The sequence below is a fragment of the Marmota monax genome, unplaced genomic scaffold (genome assembly GCF_021218885.2).
Source record: "Marmota monax isolate L192 unplaced genomic scaffold, Marmota_monax_Labrador192_F-V1.1 WCK01_AAM20220418_F8-fsc00044, whole genome shotgun sequence".
NCBI lineage: Eukaryota > Metazoa > Chordata > Mammalia > Rodentia > Sciuridae > Marmota > Marmota monax.
In genome coordinates, this window is record NW_026695198.1 from 10,313,527 (window position 1) to 10,338,680 (window position 25,154).

The 25,154-nt window shown below is 35.4% G+C and overlaps 1 protein-coding gene across 1 annotated transcript in view; it reads left to right on the plus strand.

The window, feature by feature from the left end:
* Tgs1 (trimethylguanosine synthase 1) overlaps window positions 1-25,154 on the plus strand; it is a 44,160-nt gene that overhangs the window by 9,775 nt on the left and 9,231 nt on the right. The window contains exons 3-12 of the mRNA XM_046428494.2: window positions 1,438-1,610; window positions 2,284-3,097; window positions 4,500-4,617; window positions 6,166-6,252; window positions 9,201-9,375; window positions 11,198-11,495; window positions 13,499-13,657; window positions 15,728-15,871; window positions 19,579-19,795; window positions 20,424-20,502. Of these exons, the coding sequence (XP_046284450.1) occupies window positions 1,438-1,610; window positions 2,284-3,097; window positions 4,500-4,617; window positions 6,166-6,252; window positions 9,201-9,375; window positions 11,198-11,495; window positions 13,499-13,657; window positions 15,728-15,871; window positions 19,579-19,795; window positions 20,424-20,502 (2,264 nt within the window). The remainder of the gene's footprint in view (window positions 1-1,437; window positions 1,611-2,283; window positions 3,098-4,499; window positions 4,618-6,165; window positions 6,253-9,200; window positions 9,376-11,197; window positions 11,496-13,498; window positions 13,658-15,727; window positions 15,872-19,578; window positions 19,796-20,423; window positions 20,503-25,154) is intronic.

Here is a 25,154-nt window from a genome sequence, read left to right on the forward strand (position 1 = left end):
GACAGTGTCTTACTTAGTTGGCCAGGCTGGCCTTGAACTTGTGGTCCTTCTGCTGCAACCTAAGTCACTGGAGTTATAAGCATGTGTTACCACATCAAGTTTAACCTCATAATGATGGAATAAGACACTGTTTCTTCAGTCACAAACTAGAAGAAATGTGTGATTTGAGTTTCAGGGCTATGCTGGACAAATAAGGTTTCTGTGAATAGTAGGTTACTACTGAATGTAAGATATGCATACCAAGAGAGACAGATAACACTTAGCTGATTCGTTTTGCTTTCTGTGCTTTCATAAGTTCACTGAGTAAAATAATAAATGGAGTCCTTCCATTATTAAGATAAGTACCTTTTTCCACTTTTAGGAAGCTGTGTGAGTAGAATTTGCAAACATAGATTTCCCTTTTATCAGTGTACTGTGTTTATTATGTAAGATTCACTGATGTGTTACTTGAGATCATCAAGCTGGAGTGCAGTTCAACACTAATTGAACTAATATATAAAGTGATCTTTATCTTGCATTTTAAATAGCTAATAGAGCACTTGAATGACGTTTTTGTAATTAGTGGTATAATCTATTAAATAGCCACATTAGGAAAGGTAAAAAAAAAAATTATAATAGCTTTTCTTTAAGAGCTAAACTAAGGAGCTTGAAAGAATTCTAGTTCTGTGGATTCAGACTTTTAGCAGATTCTTTCATGAAATCAACTCTTGCACACAATCCCAGGACCTAAATCCCTGCTGTATTGAAGTGTCCCAGGGGCCTAAAGAAAACGTACTTCTCACCTTCTCACCTCTCTGGTTAATAGCTTGTAACATAACTCCACAAATCATGAGTTTAAATTTTCTGATCTTGTTCAGTAATTTTGCAGATAACAAATATGAATATGTAAGTACTTTCTTCACAGTTATATTTCCCTGTGCCCTCTTCATTTTTTTTTTTTTTTTTTAATTTCTCAGAACTGGGGATTGAATCACAGGCCTCCAGCATGCCAGGTAACACACTGTACTACTGAGATTCATCCCCAGCCCCCATGAAATTGGTTCTTGATTTTTCATTAACTGTTTTTGGTACTAGTCAATATTTCCATCAATTCTTTTCATTTTTATAAAACATCTTAACACTTTGAGCAAGTCATATGATTACTAAGGATTTAGTGTTCTTTAAATTGAGGAAAACTTGTCTCTAAATGTACTCTAAAACTAACAAATGGCTGGGTACAGTGGTGCACACCTGTGATTCCAGCAGCTCAGGAGGCTAAAGCAGGAAGATCATGAGTTCAAAGCCAGCCTCAGCAACTTAGTGGGTCCTAAAGCAACTCAGCGAGATCCAAAGGCTGGGGATGTGGCTCACTGGTTAAGCACCACTGGGTTCATTCCCTGGTACAAAAACAACAACAACCAAAAAAAAAACTAACAAATGCTGTCTTGTTGTCTATAGGAGACCAAGCTACAGAAGAGGAGGAAGATGGTCATTCCAATGGCACTGCAGAATTGCATGACAGCAAAGACATAGGCCTAGATGAAAGTGAACTTGATTCTGAGGCCGAACTCATGAGAAGTATGGGATTGCCACTTCAGTTTGGTGGAGTGTCTACACATAAGAGTTTTGAGGTAATGTACTTCTATTATTTCTGCTTTTTTACTTTTTTTCATAAAATAGCACAAGATATTTTTTTAAATCCCAAATCAAATGCATTCATAGAGCATTCGGGGGGTAGGGGGCTGGGGGGTTCTGGGAATTAAAGTGGTAGAGCAGGGGTGCTCTACCACTCAGCTATATCCCTTGCTCCTTTTACATCCCTAAGTTGCCAATGCTGGCCTCCAGCTTATGATTGTCTTTACCTCAGCTTCCAGAGTCTCTGGGATTACAGGCATGTGCCACTGTACATGACTCCCTCTTTTTAAATGTATAGATTTTAAAGCTAACCAAAACTGAAAATTGTGTTATGTCCCTTTTGTGACTTTTCCTTCTCTTGGGAACTTATTTTTTTATTTGTGGTACTGAGGGTTGAACTACATCCCCAGCCCTTTTTTATTTTATTTTGAGACCAGATCTCACTAATTGCCCAGATGGGTCTTGAACTCCGATTCTCCTGCCTCAGCCTCCCAAGTAACTGGGATTACAAGAATGTTCCATGTACCCAGCTCTTGGGAACTTAGGAGGGGTCAGTTGTTCCTGTGTTTAAAAGCCCAGGGTGAGAATGTCAAAATAGATTTGTGTTCTACCTTCTTTTATAACTTATGAATAGCATTTTATATTCAAATTATTATTTATCTGATGTAGATATCTATGAATACAAAAAATAAAGTTAAAGTAAAAAAGAAGAAGAGGAAACCTCAAAAGAAGTACTTGGATGAAATTATGCAAGAGTCTTGGAGAAAAGAATATGAAGAAGATGACCATTTGGTTTCAGATGACCCATCTTCAGTTGAACAGAATGAGAACACTAGAACATGTGAACTTCAAAATAAAAGGAACATTGAAACAGAAAAACTTTCTGTTGAAAATACATTATCTCCAAAATTTGAAATTACAGAGAATTGGGAAAGGTATTGGAATAAATATGGAGGAGAACTGTTATGGCAAAGCTGGCAAGAAAAACATCCAGATCAAATACTATCTGCTGAACCTTGGAACTTTCCTGATACAAAGGAAAAATGGGAACAACATTACAGTGAACTTTATTGGTATTATTTGGAGCAATTTCAGTATTGGGAAGCTCAAGGTTGGACTTTTGATGCTTCACAAAGCTGTGATACAAATACCATTGCATCTACAACAGAAATTGTCAAGAAAGATGAAAATATTGTGAAAGTGGACTTAATATCTTTTCCATCTTCACCTATCACAGTTGATAAAAAAAGCTCTGATTCAAGTGATAAGGATCATAATGAAATACTTGATGGAATTAGTAATATAACTCTGAGTTCAGAGGAAGTAGAACACAGCCAGTTACATTCCTCTGTAAGTTGTGATGGACAGCTAAGTGAAGTTAGTGGGAGAGAGTGTCCTGCTTCTGGTCAAAGTGAGCCATGTGATGGAGGAACCAAGAAAAGCAACTTATCTGGGAATAGAAGCGCAAATCAACTAGCTCAGGGTAAGATTAGCCAAATTTATTCTGCTAAGCAGTAGTTAGCAAAATGAATCAACATTATGTGAAGCAAAAGGATTTGACCTTTCATTTAACATTTGTGTTTGCTCAGATTGCTGATCTAGTTGAGTTTTTGAAAAACTGTGCTTTCTTTTCTCTGTATTCTTAACAGTGGAACTTACCTTAGTATAATATTCTCATTCTTTCCTCTTTTGGTGTTATTTTCATTCTTTTTTTATCTGGTGGTTTTGTATTAGTCTTCCACTTCTCTTCTATACACTCTTGATGTGTTTCTATACTTATTTTGACCATAAAGTTTATAATGCGCATATTGGTCAATGTGTTGGCTTTTATGTTACTGTCTCATTACTTCCTTTAATTTTTTTTTTTTTTTACCTGTCTTCTTACTCATTTTTCTTTTTCCAGATACAATACACCTTCCCACAAGGTTTGCTTTATATTGCTTGTTCCTTAGTTAAGTGCACAGGTTGGCTATTTCAGTAATATACTCCAGTGTGTCTGCCATCAGAATCAATTTAATGACTTCAGGTTTTGATTTGTTTTAGACCTTCATTAAGATCAAAATGTAAGGACTGAGGTTGTGGCTCAGTAGTGGAGCACTCACCATATAAAGATAATAAATAAAGGCATTGTGTCCATCTACAACTAAAAACTATTTTTTAAAGAGATCAAAATATAAGATGTATGTTAAATTTCTGTGTAAGTGCAGTTGGTATTTTCTTTATGTATTCTAAGTCTGACCCAAGTCAGAATTTCCCACTGTCTGCCTTGCAAGTTTCCCCTTCTAATCTCACCCAATCTGATGGAATTTATAGAACAATGATAGACATGTCTCAGAGCCACCTCAGTTAAGGATATTGTTTTTAAAAGTATACTCATCTTAGTTACTTACATTGTCGATTTAAGAGCTACATTAAAGACAATTATATTTACTTTGTAATGGAGGAATTTCCTTTTAATTATTGTGATCATGCTGTCTTTAGAGTCATTTCAATTAATGTTTCTTAATAATGTGATTGCCAAGAACTACCACAATGTTAACTTTGTAGATTAATTTGTATATTAATAAGTAGTTACAGTTAACACATCACTATTTAATATAAATATAGGAGACCACTAGTATGCACATATGTAGTCCATATTGACCAAAACATTGTTATGTAGTACATGACTATATAGTTAGAACTTAGAAGCTTATACCTGCCTTTTTTTCCCCCTTGGATTCTGCATGTAGACACACTGGTTAGATGTATCCTGCCACTTTGCTGATGCAGCTCTTTTCCTGCTGTTGCAGGAAAGGCACCAAAATATTTTGATTGCCTTTGTAAATGGCAGAAAAGTTGCCAAACCAAGGAGAAAATCTGCTTTAATATCTCTGCCTCTTTAGAGCCACAGGAATGTTCGGGAACAAACACAAGCAAAGACAGGCTGCACGCTAGTGGGACTGATGGAGATGAGAGTGAAGAAGATCCACCTGAGCATAAGTCCAGCAAACTCAAGAGGAGGTAAGTTGTACATTACCTCTGTCTCTGAAATGTATTAGCATAAGCATTTGTGTCTATGAGTGAGTGTAAGCAGGATCTAATGGTAAGGTACTATGGTTTTAGATCCATGGTCAAATCCCAGCTCTGCTACAAACTAAATACATTTCTTAATTTCTCATCTAAGACGGGAGTAGTGCCTTTTTTGGTGAGTTTATTAGGTAGACTGGAGCTAGCCTGAAGTATATCTGACCCTTGATTAATTAATTAATCCATCAATGGATTATAACCTTTAGCTAATAACTGTATACTCCCCTCAGCAGTTCTAATTTTTCTCAAAAGTCTGGGTGTATATAATCCCAGATTTTTATTGCTGAAATGGACCTCAATCTAATGGCATCATTGAATGTGAATAGTAATAGTGAAACAAAGAAAAGTACTCTGTTCAATGTAACCATGGCCACTCTAAAAGTAGAGCCAGGACCAACTCTGCCCAAGGCAATAACAAGTAATGTAAGGTATAATGTAGAGTGGAATGGGGTAAATGTTACTGCTGTGTAGATAATAAGGAAAGGATGAATCATTGCAAAATTTGAACTTCAGCTGGAAATACTTCATTTCTCCTATAGGATATGAGGTGCTTCGTATGAGACTTTTGTGCCCTGTATAGCATCTACAAAAACAGTAAGCAAGCTTTGGAGGCTTAGTACCTTAGTACTGAGAACCATGCCTCTACTGTATTCCCTCTGCATGGTAGACATTGCTAATTAATTCCCCATTAGTTTCTTCAAGTTTCTGGAGGCAGAGACCATGCATTTTCTTAAATTTCTGGGACCCAGTAACTACTCAATAGAATATTCAGTGAGCTTAATTGGAAGGACAAACTTTATAAGGATGATTTCTTACCATGTTCACTTGGAACTTTGGCCCAGTTAGGGTTTCTAAAAGATAAATCAGGTGCTTGGGATACTTAATATCACTTATATTACAAATCATCTTATTCTTTTTTTTTAATTGTTTTTTAGTTGCAGATGGACACAATACTTTTATTTTATTTATTTTTTAATGTGCTGAGGATCGAACCCAGAGCCTCACACATGCTAAGCAGGTGCTCTACAACTGAGCCACAACCCCAGCCCATTTCCATCCTTCTTAATGACATTTTTTCTTTCACAATTTTTTTTGGTCAGATCAATAGTTCTCAAGTTTTTTCTTACTTGTTTTTAAGGAGAACCTCTAGGAAATCAACTATAGGAGATTAATTTCAGGCTGTAGCTTTTACTGGTGTTTTTTTCTAAAGGAAAATGAAGAGACCTATATTTGTACCATGTTTAGGAATAAAGGTGATTATTTGCCATGGTTTAAGATTTGAGTGTTCCTTACTATGTTTCAAACACTTCTGGGTCAGGTCATTTGGAAAATCCAAATTAAGGTATTGTTTCTCTGGGATTTTTGAACTATGGTTGATTATTCATACTTCCCTAAACTGGTGAACTCTGAAGGGGGAAGTATAATGACTTGTAACTGTTTACCTTTTTCTTTTTCTTTTTTCCCCCCCTTTTTTTAATTCAGCCACGAACTGGACATTGATGAAAACCCAGATACAGACCTTAATGACAATGATTCCTTTCTGGGATTCAAGCATGGCTCAGGACAAAAGTAACTATTCATAATTATTCCCCCTCTTCCAAGAATCCTAACCACTTCAACTATCTTAAAACTCTTTACTAGTCTTATAGATGATAAGTAATATTATATTTGATAGCATTTGAGATGCTAGAATTAAAACACTAACTTTTCTTGTTAACAAGAATTGCAGTAGAGATATCACTGTACCTTTGATGTATTCACTGTGTTAATTCAGTTGCTCTTCCTAGTAGTCCAGTGTTGTTCCATTTCATAGATGAAACGTGCAGTTTAAAGGTGGTGTTTTGTTTTGTTTTGGGTGGGTACCGGTGATTTAACTCAGAGACACTAGACCATTGAGCCACATCCCCAGCCCCGTTTTTGTATTTCATTTAGAGACAGGGTTCTTGCTGAGTTGCTCAGTGTCTGGCTTTTGCTGAGGCTGGCTTTGAACTCAGGATTCTCCTGCCTCAGCCTCTGGAGCCGCTGGATTACAGACATGTGCCACCACACCCCACTCCTAAAGGTTTTGACTTGGCCAAGATCCATCATTTACTGGAGGAAGATTTAAGCCCAGCTCTTGGTTTTCACCTAGCATCTATCTCACCTATCTACTCCACTGTACATCTGGCGACCCAGCAAACATGGCATGAAAAATTCATTTCTACATTAACCTTTTTTCTTATTATAAAAGTAGTAAAACTCAAGGCTCGGTATTGCAGGTGTTGCATGCCTGTAATCCTAGCTACTCGGGAGGCTATGGCAGGAGAATCACACTTTCAAAGCCAGCCTCACAGCCTCAGCAACTTAGTGAGGCCCTAAACGCCTCAGTGAGACCCTGTCTCTAAATAAAATACAAAAAATGGCTGGAGATGTGGCTCAGTGGTTAAGTGCCCCTGAGTTCAATTCCTGTACCAAAAAAAAGTTTAAAAGTCTTTTTTTTTTTTTTTCCCCCCCAAATCATTCCCAGAGGTAGGCAGTGTTTAAAGAGTTTGGCATATCTCCTTCCAAATTTACTTGTGTATGGTTTTATGCCTAACTACATGTTACTTCCCTTTTTATAAAACACAAAAGTAAGACCATACTATACATACTCTGCCCGTTGTTTTTCTCCTTCAGCAATACCAAAGACAGCCTCCTTGCTGATGTACAGAACATTTGCCTAATTGTGTTGAATTCACCATCCTGATCAGCAACATCTAAGTTATTTCCTCAGATCTAAGTATAATGCCTTTGGCCCCTCCAGATTATTGCATGCATCAATCATTCTTTCCTTCTTATTTATTACTGAAGTGTATTTCATTCTGTGGATGTACCAAAAGCTCTTTTGATTTGTTTTCACCTATTGAAGGGTATATGGGTTGTTTCTGATATTTTGCTATTACAGACAAGATAGCTACATTTGTCTATAGAAACAGAAATTTTCTCCAAGAGTAAATGCCCAAGCATTAAACACAAGGAAGTATGAATGAGTAGGTAATAATAGAACGTGGTCAGTTTTCTCTTATATGAGTGGAAGACTGAACTGATTACAAAAGGCAGGCCAAAGATGTACTATTTATGTCAGTTTACACCAGTGTTTTAAGCCGAGACCAGAGTCCTTGATGTTTCTAAATGTTGAGACTTTATGTTCTACTTTCCTATTCTATAAAATTCAAATGGGCACCTGCAAATTATGAAAAGAGGAAAATAACATGGAGAAAATCTCACAATTGATATATAAACTGACTCCAAACTAGTTCAAAAGTACATGCTAGCCAAGCACATGTAATCCCAGCTACTTAGGAGACTGAGGCAGGAGGATCAACCAACCTGGGCATTTTAGTGAGACCCTGTTCTCAAGATAAAAATGGGCTAGGGGTATTACTCACTAGTACAGCACTTACTTAGCATTTATAAGGCCATGGTTTCAATTTCCGATACCACAGGGGGAAAAAAGTACATGTTAATAATTTTAATACTATATAAATAGTTTCTAAAGTTGTCTCCTTTAGGTACTTGAAGACAGTTGTAGTTCATACACTCATTTAAAGCTGAAAATCATGAAGTTTAGCAGTGCAATGAATTTTGAATTCCTATGCTATGCACATGTAATTTTATTTGTGAAACTATTGTATAGTTCTTAGTATATACTCACAGAGATCTATTTTTGTTGCCTGGCATGGTGGCACACATCTGTAGTTCGGAGGCTGAGGCAGAAGGATCGCAAATTCAAAGCCAGCCTTGGCAACTTAGTGAGGCACTGAGCAACTCAGTGAGACCCTGACTATAATTTTTTAAGAAGGGATGAGGATGTGTCTCAGTGGTTAAATGCCCCTGGATTCAATCCCTTGTACAAAAAAAAAAAAACAGATGCGATTTTGATACCTGGGGCTTAACTTCATTGTTGTCCTTCTATGTAAAGCGCTCAATTTTTAGAGGGGTAGGATTAATTTTTATTATAAAGAAGTTTATAATATAGCTGTCAGAGGAGGGAGTCAAGTAACACTTGATATAGTCAAAGATTCATAGCAGATCTATATATCTTTTAGAACCGGAAAAAATCAAATGCTTAGATCATTTTGCTCTGATAACTTTTTATAATAGGGGTTTGTTTTTTGTGTAAACTTAGATTGATCTAGCTTAAGAATTTAGTGACTACTCTTAAAATAATTTGAACATGTCCAGATAAATGTTAAGAGCTTTGGCATTGTCCCACATTGAGAAAAAATTTCCTAACAAAGGGATATATGTCTTTGCTATTTCTTTATTGCAATCTACTATAAAATTTTCTACTTTCAGCTCTACATTAGAAATGTTGATGTTCCCATTTTTGGTGTTTCACATTGTCTTTAAAATTAATATAAAATCTAGTCTACAAACTCTTTTGCAATTTGTATGTGAATTGCTGGTTTTTATAATTTTGGAGAAAGAAAGAAAGAAAAAAAAACCAAAATACTGTAGAAATTGTGCGTGAACCTCTTCTTTTGGTCTGGTTGCAGATACGGCGAAATTCCAAATTTTAGTCGTCGACAGGTCAGGTATCTAGATAAGAATGTGAAACGTAAGTCAAAGTACCTAGACATGCGCAGACAAATAAAGATGAAAAACAAGCACATCTTCTTTACTGAAGAATCAGAAAAACCATTTCTCAAGAAAAGCAAAGCTCTGAGCAAGGTAAGTATACATTTTGTTTTATAAAAAGAATCACATTTTATGAGCTTGACTCCTTAAAATTGTATTCAAATGGAAACCCTATTTCTGTGAGCTACAGGACTACCTAAAATTCTTTTCCACTTGCTTCCAGAAGGCTTATATTGTGTAGACTAGATTTGAAAAACAGGAATTTGAGGTATTATGGAAAGGAAGTGTTTGAAAATTATAAAAATGTAGTGTCTAGAAAGGTAAATAAGTTAAATTGTCTTATTTGTGTAGTAACAGACAAGGACAGGGGCATGTCTCTTTCTAGACTAAGTAAGATCCTGGTAATCCAAATTCCGATGCAGCTTTTCCTGTAAGTCTTAATTCTGAGCTCGCCTGGAGAGGGTGGATCACCCTTTATAATAACAGGCTCACCCCAGTAGCACAAAATTCAAGGCCGGCTTATTGATTCACATTGTAACCTGAAATATTAATGTCCCTCCTCTCAGACTTGACCTTACCTACCATCCAAATACCTGGGAAACGAAAAAAATTAGAAGATTGCTTGTGCTATGAGTTTATCCTTTTATGTTCTAGGGGGAAGTGCCTTCCCCCTTAGTATTAGTCATATTGCCAGCAATTTTTTAGGGCACAAGAACATAATCTCTGACTCCATGCTGACTTTGTTTTACCCTTAGGGTACATTATTCTATCTAACTTCAGCTTGAGTGCCAAATAGGCTACAAACCTATAGCTGGTTTTATTTTTTATTATCCATCAGGTTGGTTGGTTGCTGGTGATATTTTTATGAATAGTTTAGTGGCACTCTGAAACAGAGTGCCGAGTCCAGTCCATCCTGTAGGACTTTTTGTAGTATGTTGGATGTGGTAGTCCCCTATGTTCGTCTATAAATGAGAGCAGAAGTGTGGCTGCTGTGTCTCTGGATTTCTGACTAAGCATAGGCAGATTTCCCTCAGGAGTATTCTAGGCTTTTACCCATCATACATCTACCACTGTCATTCTCATGAAGTCTTATGAAGGTCATGAAGGCCTGATATGAAGAATATTCTTGTTACAGAAGATACAGGGAAGTCTGTTGTCTAACTTTGGGCCTTGTTAACATTTCAATGAATAACTGTACTTTATTGCTACTTATTTTACGGGCTCTGCTGTTTTCTTAAGATGGTGCTCATTCTTTCTGTAACACTGCTTTTATTTTTGAAGACAAATTGGAACTAAATTTTTCAGAATGCTTATTTAATGTCACATAACAGTTAACATAGATTGTAGGTTGGCCATTGCAGAAGACACTGTACAACTTGAAAAAGACTAAAATTAATGATTCAACATTATGTATCATTTGTAATGATAATATCATAGCACAGCTATATTGTTAGGAGCTGTTATGAAAAGCTACTACTGAAACAGTTTGGCTTTATCCCCTTAGTGTCAACTTATAGCACAAAGTATTCAGTATTTTCCTTGATTTTTAAGAAATCTTTTTAATAAGATCAGGGAATGCCAAGATAAACTCCAGTTATCCAAGAATTACTTACATTAGCTTCCATGATGCAATAATTTCTTAGAGCTCATAATTTTTTTTAAGAGAGAGAGAGAGAATTTTTTAGTATTTATTTTTTAGTTTTCGGCGGACACAACATCCCTGTTTGTATGTGGTGCTGAGGATCGAACCCGGGCCGCACGCATGCCAGGCGAGCGTGCTACCGCTTGAGCCACATCCCCAGCCCCAGAGCTCATAATTAAGAGATAGTTTGTCAGTCAAGTCACATATGGCAACTGATGAGAAGATTCTGTTTAGTATTAACTCATATTTATGGTGATAATCTTAACATTTCAGGTAGAAAAATTTCTAAAATGGGTTAATGAACCAATGGTTGTGGAAGCATTGCAGGAATCATCTTCACATGATAATGTGCAAGACACTTGCACCAGTACTGATTCAGAGGATCAAGACATGTCTATTAGTAAAGCTGATGACCCAGAGAATCTAGAACCTGAAAAGTGTCAGACTGTGTCTTCAGCCAGTGAACTTGAAACAGAAAAGAATGAAGGAGACAGTTTGGTAGCATCTATGCCAGAAAAGCAGGATTGCATTACTCAAGAAATATCAGACTCTCCCCAGGTAGAAACTGAAGGTAAGAGTAAATATGTTTCAACTTGCTGGTAGATTTCAATAAGTACATTTTTTTTCTCTAATTTGTATTTTCTTAAATGATTCTTTTGAATCATTTATACCTCAGAATCTACTGCTGTTTAATTTTAAGTGGAAAGAGAGCATATTAAGTATATTGGCTAAGATTTGACACCCTTCACTCTCTCACTCTCTTAATACTCTTCACTCTATCACCTAAGAAAAAACAATAAAATCAAAGGGAAAACTGCATCTGAAGACCACATCTGCCATTGACCATGGTCTCTGCCACCTCTGTTGTATGGGCTGAAGATGGCCCATCCTTCCTGAAATTTTGAATAGCTTAGGTTTTATTTTTGATATTTTGGTGTTTTTGTTTGTTTTTTTTTACTTTCTTTAAGTGTGGTTAATGGTGGTTGTTTGTTTCCTTACCAGTACATGAACATAAGATATTCATGGTAGTACCTCTGCTGAATGGAAAACAATAGCATTTTTACTTTATGTTCTATATTGTTTGAATTTTTGTAGTAAAAGTTCTCTTATAATTAAAAATAATTATATCCATGGAATGACTTTTTTATAAGGTAGACATTTTCATTTGATACAATATTCAGCTTTTCAGTGACTTATTTTAGACTTGTCCTTGCAAAACAACTGTATGTATTATGACCCTACATCATCTCTTTCTTAATTTTCTTGATTACCAATGTTATAACAACTAATGTCCATGTGACACTTGCATATTTCTGAAACGCTTTTTTATGCTTTATTCTTACTTAACCTGCAAGGTAGCCCAAAGAGGTAGGTGATTTATTTTCAATTCTATAAATTTGGAAAGTAAAACTCGGAGAAATTAAGAAATTAGCCTAAGTAAGTAACATAGCTAGAACTCAGTGCCCAAGTTCTCTGTTGCCTAAGTCCCTTTTTCCTACACTAGCCTGCTTCTATGAAAGCAACAGTTTTCATAATGCTGATAGTTCTTAAGTGAGTGTTACCAACTTCACAGGGGAATTTGGAAGATGTTGATTGATGCTGTCTGGAATTCTGGCCTTTGTACTCAAGTTCGTGTTATGAGATAGTCTTATATAACAAAGAATTATTCCACCCAAATTGTCCTTATAACTTCTGTTAAAGAGCATCATGCTCTGCTACTGACCTTTTTGCTGTTTCCAGTGATCTAGTGATCATTAAGACACAGTCCTATCTTTGAGGGCCATTCAAATGTACTAGTTTTATCCTTCACCAGCTGTAATCTCTTGTTCTTACACTAAACTGTGACAGCACTCTCTTCTTTCTACTTTGCAGAATTTCTGCTTCTAATCTGCTCAGGACTGAAACCAAATAATTAAACTAGTAATCATTTGTATGAGAAAGGCTCTCATTAGTCTGTGAATGCATGAGATCCTTTTCTGTGTAATAGAACTAGTGACCCATGTTTCAATTATTCAGATGTCTTATGTCTTCTAAGATTGATAGGGCCAAAGCTAGAGCTTATTCGGCCCTTATAAGATCTCATTTTAAAGAAGTAAAGAGAAATGTTTGCATTTCTATAATTTGCCAACTGAAGCAGTACTGTGGCTAACAGAAGTAATAACTTTTATACCTATAAAAGTGCTTTTGTATACAGGTTGAGTATCCCTAATCTGAAATGCTTGAAGCCAAAAGTATTTCAGGTTTCAGATTTGAGAATATTTATATATGTATAATGAGATCTTGGTGGATAGGACTCAAGTCCTAACAAAAATTCCCATATGAATTTGTTTCATATACATCTTGTATACATAACCTGAAGGTAATTTTATACAGTATTTTTTTTTTTTTTTTTAGTGTGACTGAGTTTTGACTGCAACTGGTCACATGGGGAAGGACATGGAATTTTCCACTTGTGGTATGATGTGACAGTGGTCCAAAATTGTGATTATTTCATAGGGTTACCCTTCTAGATAAGTTGCCCTGTAGTTTTCTATGTGCATAGTGAGCAGCTCTATTTTTTGTATTTTATTTTAGCTGAAATTAAAAAGAAGAAGAAGAAGAAGAGTAAAAACAAGAATAGAAAGGTAAATGGTCTACCTCCTGAGATAGCTGCTGTTCCTGAGCTGGCAAAATACTGGGCCCAGAGATACAGGCTATTCTCCCGTTTTGATGATGGGATTAAGTTGGACAGAGGTAAAGTATATATGCATTTTTTGACTTTATTTAGAAACCACTTCAAATTTACAAAAAAGTTTCAAGAATAAACAGAATTTTCGTGTCAGAATTTTGCCCAGTCATCCATTTTCAACATTTATTAAACATCTTTCTCTTTATATGTCTTTTTTATATTCAGTTGTACACATCATGCCCCACTACCCTTTACTTTGAACTTGTTTTTCCTAAGAATAGCAGTATTTAAAAATTTTTATAGTCTTTAGCCTCATTTCATTAATCATCCTATGCGTTTTTATGGAATTTTTTCTTCTTCTAGAATAATTGCTTTTTTCTTCCTCCCCACCAGTGCTGGGGATCTAACCCAGGGCCTTGCAAATATTAGGCAAGTGCTCTACACTAACCTACACTTTGGCCAACTTTGACATTTTTCAAAGGGGTTGGTGGCCAGTTATTTTATAAAATGTCCCTCAATTTGGGGATACACACAGAGACACTTCTAATTCAGGTTTATTTTGTATTTGTAACTTTCTTAGGATATGTGGCAAAAGTAACTGATAGTTTATTCAAAGAACATTTGATGAAAGCCGATGCACTGGTACATTCCTTTAATCCCAGAAGTTTGGTAAACTGAGGCAGAACAAGTTTAAGACCAGTTTCAGCAACTTAGACCCTCTCGAACTTAAAAGTAAAAAAGACTGGTGATATAGCTCAGTGGTAAAGCACCCTAGGTTCAATCCCCAGTTAACCCCTCCCCCCCCCAAAAAAAGAACATCTGATGAAGAAATAATTAATGCAGAAAGTTGTGATTTAATTAATTAATACCAAAAACTTCTTGAGCTTTCCATTTTAATCTTTAACATTTACCTAGATTTGGCAAACTGATGGGTTTCATATTGGGGTGTCCTAGATATTGGTCTTTATTATTATTTTTTTTAAATATTTTTAGTTGTAGATGGACACAATGTCTTTATTTTTTTTTAATATGGTGCTAGGCAAGCACTGTACCCCTGAGCCACAACCCCAGCCCCCATATTGGTCTTTATTAACTCGGGGGTTCTTGATGTATGGTGGAATTTCAGGGGTTCTGTGAACTTCTAAAAATCACAAAATATTGTGTATTGAGAAAAGTATATAAGAGTTTGTTAGGAGAATTAAGACTGGGAAAAATCTTGAAATTCTATAAATGGATTATTCTTATTCTTCCAGTGATGAGGATCTACTTAAGATTTTGGTAAGGAAAGGGAACAAGAAGTTGACAGATCATTTTGTTCAGATAAATATGTTTCTGATAAATGCAAATTTTTTCTGCTGGGCGAAGAGAGCAATGTTATCTTTATTTCAGTGTGGGCACAGGACCTGATTTCTGAAATTGATGAGGGTTCTGTTATTCCTCTGTACTTCTGGCCAGCTCCTTGCTTTTTCTAACCCTTATAAACATGCAAATTTTCCAAAGTGTCCAGTACAAATCTGGGTCACTGCTTCTTCATTAGGAATAAAATAATTGGGAAATACAGTTGAATGTAGGGAGCTAGACAATTAGAACACCTGACTTTGCATTTCCCATAGTTGATAAGTAGTAATTAATGCCTCAAACATAAAATTGAAGTTTATACAGTTTTGGGAGAGATGGGGGTATATTACTGAAGAATCAGGTTAAAATTGGGGTGTTTGCATGTGTAGAAATTAGGACTGGAAATGGTATTGCTTCTTTTTTACAAGCTTTAGAGCTTTTCATTAAAAGTAGATAATTTATAATTTTTTGAAAAGGGAAACTAAGCTTTTTTAAAGTATATAATTTGTGTTTCTGGGTGCAGTGGCGCACACCTATAATCCCAGCAGCTTGGGAGGCTGAGGCAGGAGGATCTCGAGTTTAAAGCCAGCCTCAGCAAAAGCAAGGCACTAAGCAACTCAGTGAGAACCTGTCTCTAAATAAAATACAAAATAGGACTAGGGATGTGGCTCTGTGGTCAAATGCCCCTGAGTTCAATACCTAGCACGCAAAAAAAAGTAAGCAATATTTGCTGTGTTTATGCTTGTCTTGGTTTCTTAAAAATTCAACATCTTAATAAAAATACTCTTCCTTTGCAGAGGGCTGGTTTTCAGTTACACCTGAGAAGATTGCTGAACATATTGCTGGCCGCGTCAGTCAGTCCTTGACAAGTGACATTATAGTAGATGCATTCTGTGGAGTTGGAGGAAATACCATTCAGTTTGCCTTAACAGGAAAAAGAGGTAATTAGCTAAAATTAAGTATTTTATTTTCAGTTCATTCAGAAAATGTTCAATTTTGCTTCAGCCTATCTTTGAGATTTAATATATAATTGATAATTTAATACCAAATATTTTAAGTAATTAGCATGTATTAAATATTCATGTTGTATCACATTGGTATAGGTACTTAATATGTATTAATTTATTTAGTCAACAATCTTGTGGAGTATGTCTTTCATTATCTGCATTTTGTAGATAAACTGAGACATACAGAGATGAAGTACATTGTATAAGATTATACAGACACAACTACTAATTGTTGGAGCCAAGATCATAACATTCTATAAAACCAAAAAAATACAAAATGGTTCTTTAGAAGAAAAGAACAGTAGACAGGTAATCCCAACTTTGCCACTCACTATCTTCATAACTATAATGGGCATCATTTCACCTTAAATTAAAAGAGATGTTAAATTGGGATGATCTTTCAGCTTTTACATCCTAAGACTTTAAAAATCCTTTAAATATTATGTCATTGTAACAGTTGCTTGACTTTGGAATCAAAAGGAAAATCTCCTTTACTATATATTTGCCAGTAACTACGGCAAGTAGAGAAAAGACTTTTAAGAAATGGTACAAATGGCTGATTAGCTCAATTTGCTAGGGCATGATGCTCATAACACCAATGTCATGGTTTCAATTCCTGTTGTGGCTAATAATCTATAGTTGAGCTTGGTAGCACAGGTTTATAATCCCAGCTACTCGAGGGGCTGAGGCAGGAGATTTGCAAGTTTCAGGCCAGCCAGGGCAACTTAGTAAGACCCTATCTCAAAATAAAATGAAAAGGGCTGGGAATGTAGTTAAGTGACAGAGTGCTCACCTAGTATACATGAGGCCCCAGATTCAATCCTCAGTACAAGAAAAGAAATGGAATGTTCTGCCCAAACTTACATAGCTAAGTGGGGAAACAAAGGTTTTTATTTGTTTTGGGGGTTTTTTGACTCTGATGTCCCTTTTTTTCTGAATTCTTTTTTAAATGTTATATAATGTCATATTTTAAAGACATTCATTTTCTGGTCATGCTCTGAAGATGCATATTTATTTTCCAGTATCTTCATATTACATATGTCATTGACAGTTTTCATTATAATATGATTCTGGATATGTATATGAAAGTTAGAAAATGATGAAGTTAACCTTGCCATTGGGTTTAAGAACAGTGCTAGGGGCTGGGATTGTGGCTCTGCAATAGAGTGCTCGCCTAGCACTCGTGGGGCCCTGGGTTTGATCCTTAGCACCACATAAAAATAAATGAATGGAATAAAGGTATTGTGTCCAACTACAACTAAAAAAAATAAATATTTAAAAAAAAGAACAGAGCTAACAAACTGTCCTCTATTCAGTTACTCCTATGCTTCAGGCAAAACATTGGTTATTTTATATGGTTTAACTGCCTAAACAAAAGCTGTTTTCATATTTACCAGAATAGTGATTATTTTTCTTGTTTTTTACTGAATTCTTCTCAAACTTTGCCAAATAAGTCCTTCTTGTGAGCTCAAATCAATAGTCAAAAGCTCTAAAATTTATCTTTGTTTTAGCATTATATCACAACATAATAATTATATTGTCTTTCCCCAATAAAGCAGCAAACAGATTTGAGATTTTCTTAAAATTTATGAATACACTGCATATAGTAGATTTGTGCTTCAGCAAGCAGAGATCTCTTGACAAGACTTTTTGTAGCTTAGGACACATTTGATAAAAGAAGATATCTAATGTGGGTCCCAAGCTAATGGGAGACTACTTCTTCCATGTTCTCACAGGCCAGCTCTTTTCCCAGCCCCTTGGTGTCATTTAATTGTTTACCTTAAAGATTGCCAGTCTCTGAGAACAAAAGGAGACAAACACTGGTCCTTCCCAGTGCTGTCACAACTTGACCTTTGCTATGGCAGCATGTGGGACTCAAAATTCAGGAATCCTCCAGCATGTCCTGTGTGGTGGTACCTGATGACCTGTTCCCCAAACCAAAAGCAATTGCTCACAGATGCTCTGTGAGTGCTACTTAAGATATTCCCCCTAGGCTGAATGAACTCACTAAATTATAGCAGGGAATTCAGAACAGTTACACTGTAGTTGATGGTGTGTGTGTTTACATACATATGTACATGCAATAATCAATTACACTTGTTTTGATTTCTCTACCATAATATATGTATGTGTGTTTGTGTATACACACATATGACTTTTTGATACAAATGACATTATCACTTTGTACCAGATATATTTCTACTCAGATAATAGTTGGTTATACATATACCCAAAAAAATTATTTGAGAATACACAAAGCTTTGCATTTTTCTGTTATTAAAGGTATTTTTCTTCCTTTATATTGCAATAGTTTAGCATTAGTGCTACCCAGTAGAACTTTTTATATTGACATCATCCAATATGGCAGCCACTAGCCACATGTGATGATTGAACCGTTGAAATGTGACAGTGTGATAAGGATCTAAATTCTTAATATCATTTTATTTTGATCAGTTTTTAAAATGTGTGACATTATTGGAAAGCTCAATTCTATATTGTATCAGCAAATATTTGTCAGCATTTCATTTATGTTATAAGGGTGCTTCCATTCTGTTAGGCTTAAAAACAAAGGTTGCCTCAAATAAATATAGATGAAAACAGTATGCTGAATAAATCTGACACTGAAAGTCATCTTTTTTTTTTTATTTGAATTTTTAGTATTGTCAGCATGTTTTTCCATCTGTCTCTCCACTATAAAAGTAGCAGATTGAATAACTGAAAAGCTTTTCTCATAAATGTGAATATTAGTTTATTTAGAATAGTAAAACAGCATTGTATACGCCAAGTTTTGCAACGTGTATTAGAATTGGTGCTTGTATTCGTTGTTCAAGTAATTTAATTATTTCTCAAAAGTGGTAACAAATTTTCTGGAAAACAACTACATTTCCCTGATAACCTTGCTTTAGATACCAGGGTTCCACTTAGCCCTTTCATGTGTAGAACACAGTGGTACACTTACAGGTACACTGGAATAATTCACTGGAAGACATGAGTGGGCTAAAATTAACTTATGTTTGCATTGCTGATTATGAAATTGCATATAAATTAAATGAAAGCCCATTCATTGGTGAAAACATAATATTGTTTGTTCCCTCTACCTAAAATGTGTTGGTGAAAACATCAACAGGTGTTTTTTATTTCTTATTCATAACTTGGCTCTATAGTTTGTAAAAATAGATCTTTTACTTTTCCGAGAAGTGATAAAATTTGTCTTTATTTGGGCATTGCTTCATTTTGAAGAAATTTGTCTTTTCTGAAATATAACTTAAGACTTCACTTGCAGGCAGTGAGCTTTGCAGGATTTTGCTACTAGCACAGCAAAGACTAGCCACATGTTTGGCATTCAGTAGATACTTTGAGGTAGTTATTGCCTCTTGGCTTAAGTGAAGCTGGCTGAGTGAGGTAGTTTTGAAACCTGGTCACATTTTTTTGGTATAACTGCAATTGAATCTTTCTAATTTGAATTAGAAAATTTAACTGAAATCTGTATCTCTGGAAAAATCTCTATCTCTGGTATATATAGCCTCTTGTCTATTAGTCTTTAAGAATGGTTCTTATACGAAGCAAACTATTAGAAAAATGAACTCTCCCATATAATAAACAGTGTCAACTGACTCATTCTTTTCTTTTCTCATTTTTAGTGATTGCCATTGATATTGACCCAGTTAAGATTGATCTTGCTCGTAATAATGCAGAAGTTTATGGAATAGCAGATAAGATAGAGTTCATCTGTGGAGATTTCATGCTACTGGCTCCTTGTTTAAAGGCTGATGTTGTGTTCCTTAGCCCACCTTGGGGAGGCCCAGACTATGCCACTGCAGAGACCTTTGACATTAGGACAATGATGTCTCCCGATGGATATCCTTTGGAAGTTCTGAGAGCTTATTCAGACAGTACTTGGAGCGGATGAGGGGGTAGATAAGGGAGAGGGAAACTGGTAAAGAAAGATATTACCTAATAGCATTTAGTAGATTCCAGTTTGACACAAAAATATACATAAAAATTATGTATGTTTGTTGGACTCTAAATGTAATAGCAAATACCTTTTCTCTTGGTAACTATCCAATTTTATCAATTTTCAGTAAGAACTAGAATATTCTAATTTTTTGAGATTATCGTCTGGAAAGTCAGAATTTCCTCAAAACTTATTGCTTGAGTCCATGGGTGACTATCCAATAACTTTTCTTCATCTCCCTCTAAGTTGAGCTAATTTGCTATGTATCTTGACCTTTTTCTTTACTGGTGAGAGGTGGTATTGTGTTTTTCTATTTAGAATTCTTTTTTCTTATAAGTTTTACTTGTAATCTCTCATATCAGGAACAGTATGCTGCTGAACTATAAGATCTTGTATTCTTTTAGATTCCATTAGAGGAAATTTAAACTTGTGCCATTTTGTCACATGCCAAAATACATTTGGCTTATAAGTAAAGACAATCTATTTCTGACCAAAAGTTAATTTTACTTTTTTTCCTTAACTGCTTTCCACCTTTGAAATTTTCAGACTTTCCCAGAAGATCACTAATAATATTGTTTATTTTCTTCCAAGAAATGCTGACATTGACCAGGTAAGCCATTACTAAAGAATTTCTGTGAGCCTCTTGTTGAATTTTTACAAAGAAGGGCAGAAAAAGATGTAGAATGTTTCCTTATCAGAGAACCCATTTATGAGAAATTCTTTGCTTGCTGACTGTTAGTAACAAATGGAAGTGTATAACCGTTGAGTCTATGTCCATTTGATCTTCATCTCTCTGACTTCTGATGTCAAACACAAATAAAGCACACCAGTCTTTTCATAAAGCTGTGTTGAAAGAAAGGTGGAATGTCTTGAGTTTCATATGCTGCTCGGCTAAAGTAGCCAAGGTCTACCTTTACTGAAACCTGCCTTGAAAATACAGGTTTTAAATATTTCTACAAATAATAACATAACCAAAGTTATAGATAGACAGAAACTTTAATTTGGTCAGGAAAAACTATTTCCATTATTTCTTCAATAGTGTTTCTACCACTCTTTCCTTTTTCTGGGCCATCCATTTTTCTTCTTTATATTTTTCTGGCATTTTGTTATATGTCCTGTTTATTTTATATGTATGTGTTATCTATGCTTTCAGTGTCATGTCTTAGAGTTTTATAGTTTCAGCTAAGTAGCTCTTCAAAGCCAATGATACTCTGATCCACTGGGAAAAATTCTTTTTTATTTATTTTCTAGGATGAAGACTAAGTATAAATCTTTTAAAGCCCCCCCCCCCCACCAAGTGATTATAATGCAATCAACAGTTTAGATTCCCTGGGTTAAAAGAAGAAAAAAATGAAATTAACAGTCTGAGCTCTTGCTCTGAGTTAGAAGGATGCAAAATTTGATCTTGCTCTCATTTATTTATGACACATTTTGCCTAAACATTAAGCCTTCCAAAATAGTATGTTATACCAATGATAAGAAAAAAACCGCACATCCCTTGGGATCATGAGATTTTTTTAATATCACTTGATATTACATCTGTTATCTGCCACTCAGAAGGCTCAGCTGCTTCCTAGACTTCCAGATAAGGCTAAGCTTACTGATTCCAATTTATTTTTCTCACATGTAAGCATTATGTTTAATAACTGTCTCATAAAAGACCATATGGTCTTTGCTGGGCTTTACTGTGATTTTTATATTACATAAAAATAGGCTTATTTGAGTATGTGAATAAATACTAGTAAACTTACTGTTTAGCACAAAAATCTCAGTGATTAAATTTTGTTCTAGTTGAATGAACATTTCCATAAAGATAAAGTTAACTTTTTTCTTAATTCTGTTTTTGGCTTTCTTTGAAAACCTGCCAGAATTAGGGTTTGTGGCACATTCATGCTTTCTACCTCTAGAGGGAGTAATGACACCAGAAAATAATAAAAGAAACTGATTATGAGTACACTATTTTGTTTGGTATTGAATTTAGATCAAATTACAGTAGGAAATGAACTTTTTCTTAAAACAGAAAATTCACCACGTGAGACACTTTAAGTGAGAGAGAGAGCACTACAAGATCGAAAGAAATCAGAGTTACAAAGAAGTTAACGTTTTTGTTAGAGGGACATTTAAAACGTCAAAACAACGTGAATTTACAAATGAACTGTGTTCCCAAAGTTTATGAATCTGCAGCATTTTTCCCATAGAAATGTCTATAAAGAAATTGGGAGATTATACTTTGCATACCATTATATTATCCTAAACTGGATACGAACTGAACTGAATATATTGCAGCTTGTCTTGAAACCTTTCCATGTAGATGATGGTGATTTTTCTCTGAATCCAGTGAAATATTTTTCTAGGTCCCCTATTACAGGTCACACAGCCCTTGTTAGCCAAACTCACACTATTAAACCTAAGACTGGATAATTTAGATAATATTTTTGTGAGAGGCACTTTGGATATAAGGTATATCTCACTCTCTGCAATTGCTGTTAAAACCTGGAAGCTCATCTTAGATTGCATTCAAGGAACTTATGTTTGTATCTTGTTTTGTTTTCTTTTATTTCATTCCTTTGACAGCTGTAGAATTCCAGCCATTTTCCAATTTTGGATCTACTATGCTTTGCAAATATGTAAAGATTCTTTTTTAAATAGTAAATCTATTCAGAGAAAGACCTTTGAGAGCAGACTAGATTGGTTATGCTTCAGTGGAAGCAAACACCACCTTCCTGTGAAATCCCTGTGGGTGGAATCTCTAACATAAATTATAGTCTTGTCTTTTAGCTAGGCATTGGGGTAATTAGAGGAGGGCCCCTGGTCCATTGGATGTGGTCGCTTCTTATCCTTTTTTGATTTTATAACAAAAATACATAAGTTTATAAAAGTGATGTCATCTGTACTTTTCAGTAGAAATTAAGTCACTTGGATTTTTCTGTTCATACCAATATAGAGAACAGGGTAACATTGAGCAGCATCCGTAAGAATTGTGTTAAAAAATAACTGAAGCCCCTCCATCAAATGATTCTTGTTCCTTATCTAACACACCCCACCTTCCTTGGCTTCTTTTTATTTATATACATATATATATTTTTGTAGTTATAGGTAGACACAATATTTTATTTTTTATGTGGTGCTAAGGATCGAACCCAATGCTTCACGCATGCTAGGCGAGCGCTCTACCTCTGAGCCACAACTCTAGCCCCCTTTCTTGGCTTCTTTAAACATTCATTCTATTAACACTTGAGCCAAGACCCCATTTATTTCATTTACTCATAAAGTGGGGAAACAATTGCAAATTAACATGTTTAGGTAGAACATTATACAGTTGTTTGAGTTGTAGCTTTAAGTATAGAAATTGATGTTAGATTTAGTCAGGATATCTATCTCATCTTTCTAGTTGGCAGAATTCACTAGACTGTTTTTTTAGATTTTATTTCAGAGAGGGCTGACTGGTAGATCACATGCTTAGCATGTACAAGGCCCTGGGTTCAGTTGCCAACATCAGAAAAATTAAATAAATTTTATTTCATAATGTCTGCAAGAGGGAAAAATTCTTAATTGTAGCATTGATCACACTTCTAGTTTGTTTGTTTTGAGGTGGTACATAGACCCAGGGACATTCTACTACTGAGCTAAAACTCTAGCCTCTATTCGTTTATTTTCAGTCATTGGTTGGCTGATTTGTAGATAGATAGGTAGATAGATAGATAGGAATGAGGTACTCATTTATGGGTAACATATCTAAAATATGGAAGAATAGAGTTGTATGCATTTGAATAACAAACTATTTATAAATAAGAGAATTTATTAGATAACATTGTTATTTAGGAAATATTTTAAATATAACTAAATTTAGCTCATTAGCATTTTCTAATAGTTTTGACTAAATATGGTAAATATTTACCACTGTTTTATTTACAAATATTATTTTAGTTTTAAGTTACTATAGTATCCACTTATTTCATAAATGGAAAATTAAGGCCTTAATGGTATTTTATTTAGAGGTAGAATTAATAAAAAATTAATTAATATCAAAATGTTCTGAATTAAATTAATACTGTGGAAATCTGATCTAATGGTAACATTCTTGTGTAGCTAAAGCTGTATCCATAAGGTAAGTACTATAAAGTCATTCCAACAGATGAAGGACCCTTAGTCCAGGTTTAGGAACCAGAAGCATGACAGAATAGGAAGAGGCCTAAAGACTGAATTGAGTTTGTACTTATAGGAATTGTAGTCTCTAAAACAGGTGAACCTCAAAATAGCTTGCTTTTACAACTCAAGAGCACACAGAGATGTGTTCATGCTACTAAACTAACAATACACTGCATTGTATACATATTGTGTTAGTCAGCTTTGTGTTGCTGTGACCAAAATACCTGATGATAACAACTTAGAGGAGGGGAAAGTTATTTTGCTCATGGATGCAGAGAATCAGTCCATGGCCAGCCCCGCTATAGTCAATTGCTCTGGGCTCTAGGTAAGGCAGAACCTCATGGCATAGAGTAGCTGCTCCGTTCATGGCAGCCAGAAAGCAGAGAGATGGGAGAAGGAACAAGGACTCTGAACCATTTCAGAGCACTCCCCCAGTGCACCTCCTCCAGCCATGCCCCCACCTGCTTACAGTTACCACTCAGTCCATTCAGACTAGGATGGACTGGTTAGGTTACAGCTCTCCAGTTTCATAGTGTGGCCTCTGAATGTTCCTGTATTAATACAGAAGCTTTGCAGGAACTCCTCATATTCGAACCATGATACATTTACAGCATAGAAGTTTAATGAATGCTTCTTGGGTAAGTGGATACTTAAGATCCATAGAGTTCTCCTGAACATGTCATTGACTTATTATAACACTTTGGAGTATTTATGTCAAGTTATCAACCTGATTTTATTGGTGAGTAAACTAGGAAAGTTTGCCTAGCTATCCTGCCACATAATGGCATAGTCAGCACCTTAATACCTTGCTGTCTCCCACAGACACAGTATTCATTGCTAAAAAGAAACAGGTTCATCTCTTGTCACAAGAGTAGCTCACCAAGAGATTGGGACAGTCATTAGAATTTGAGGTGACAAGAGAAGCAAGGGGAATTATAAAAGAATTTCTGCAGAATCAGCTCTGGTCCATTCCTTCTTAAAGGTGAGAAAGACAACAGAGAATTAAAAATTTATGACAAAGGGAAATGCCATGACCTGCACCAGCTGTTAATTCAGAAACCAGCAAGGGGCAATGGGGGAATAGAGAAAAGACAGACACACAAAGAAAGAAAA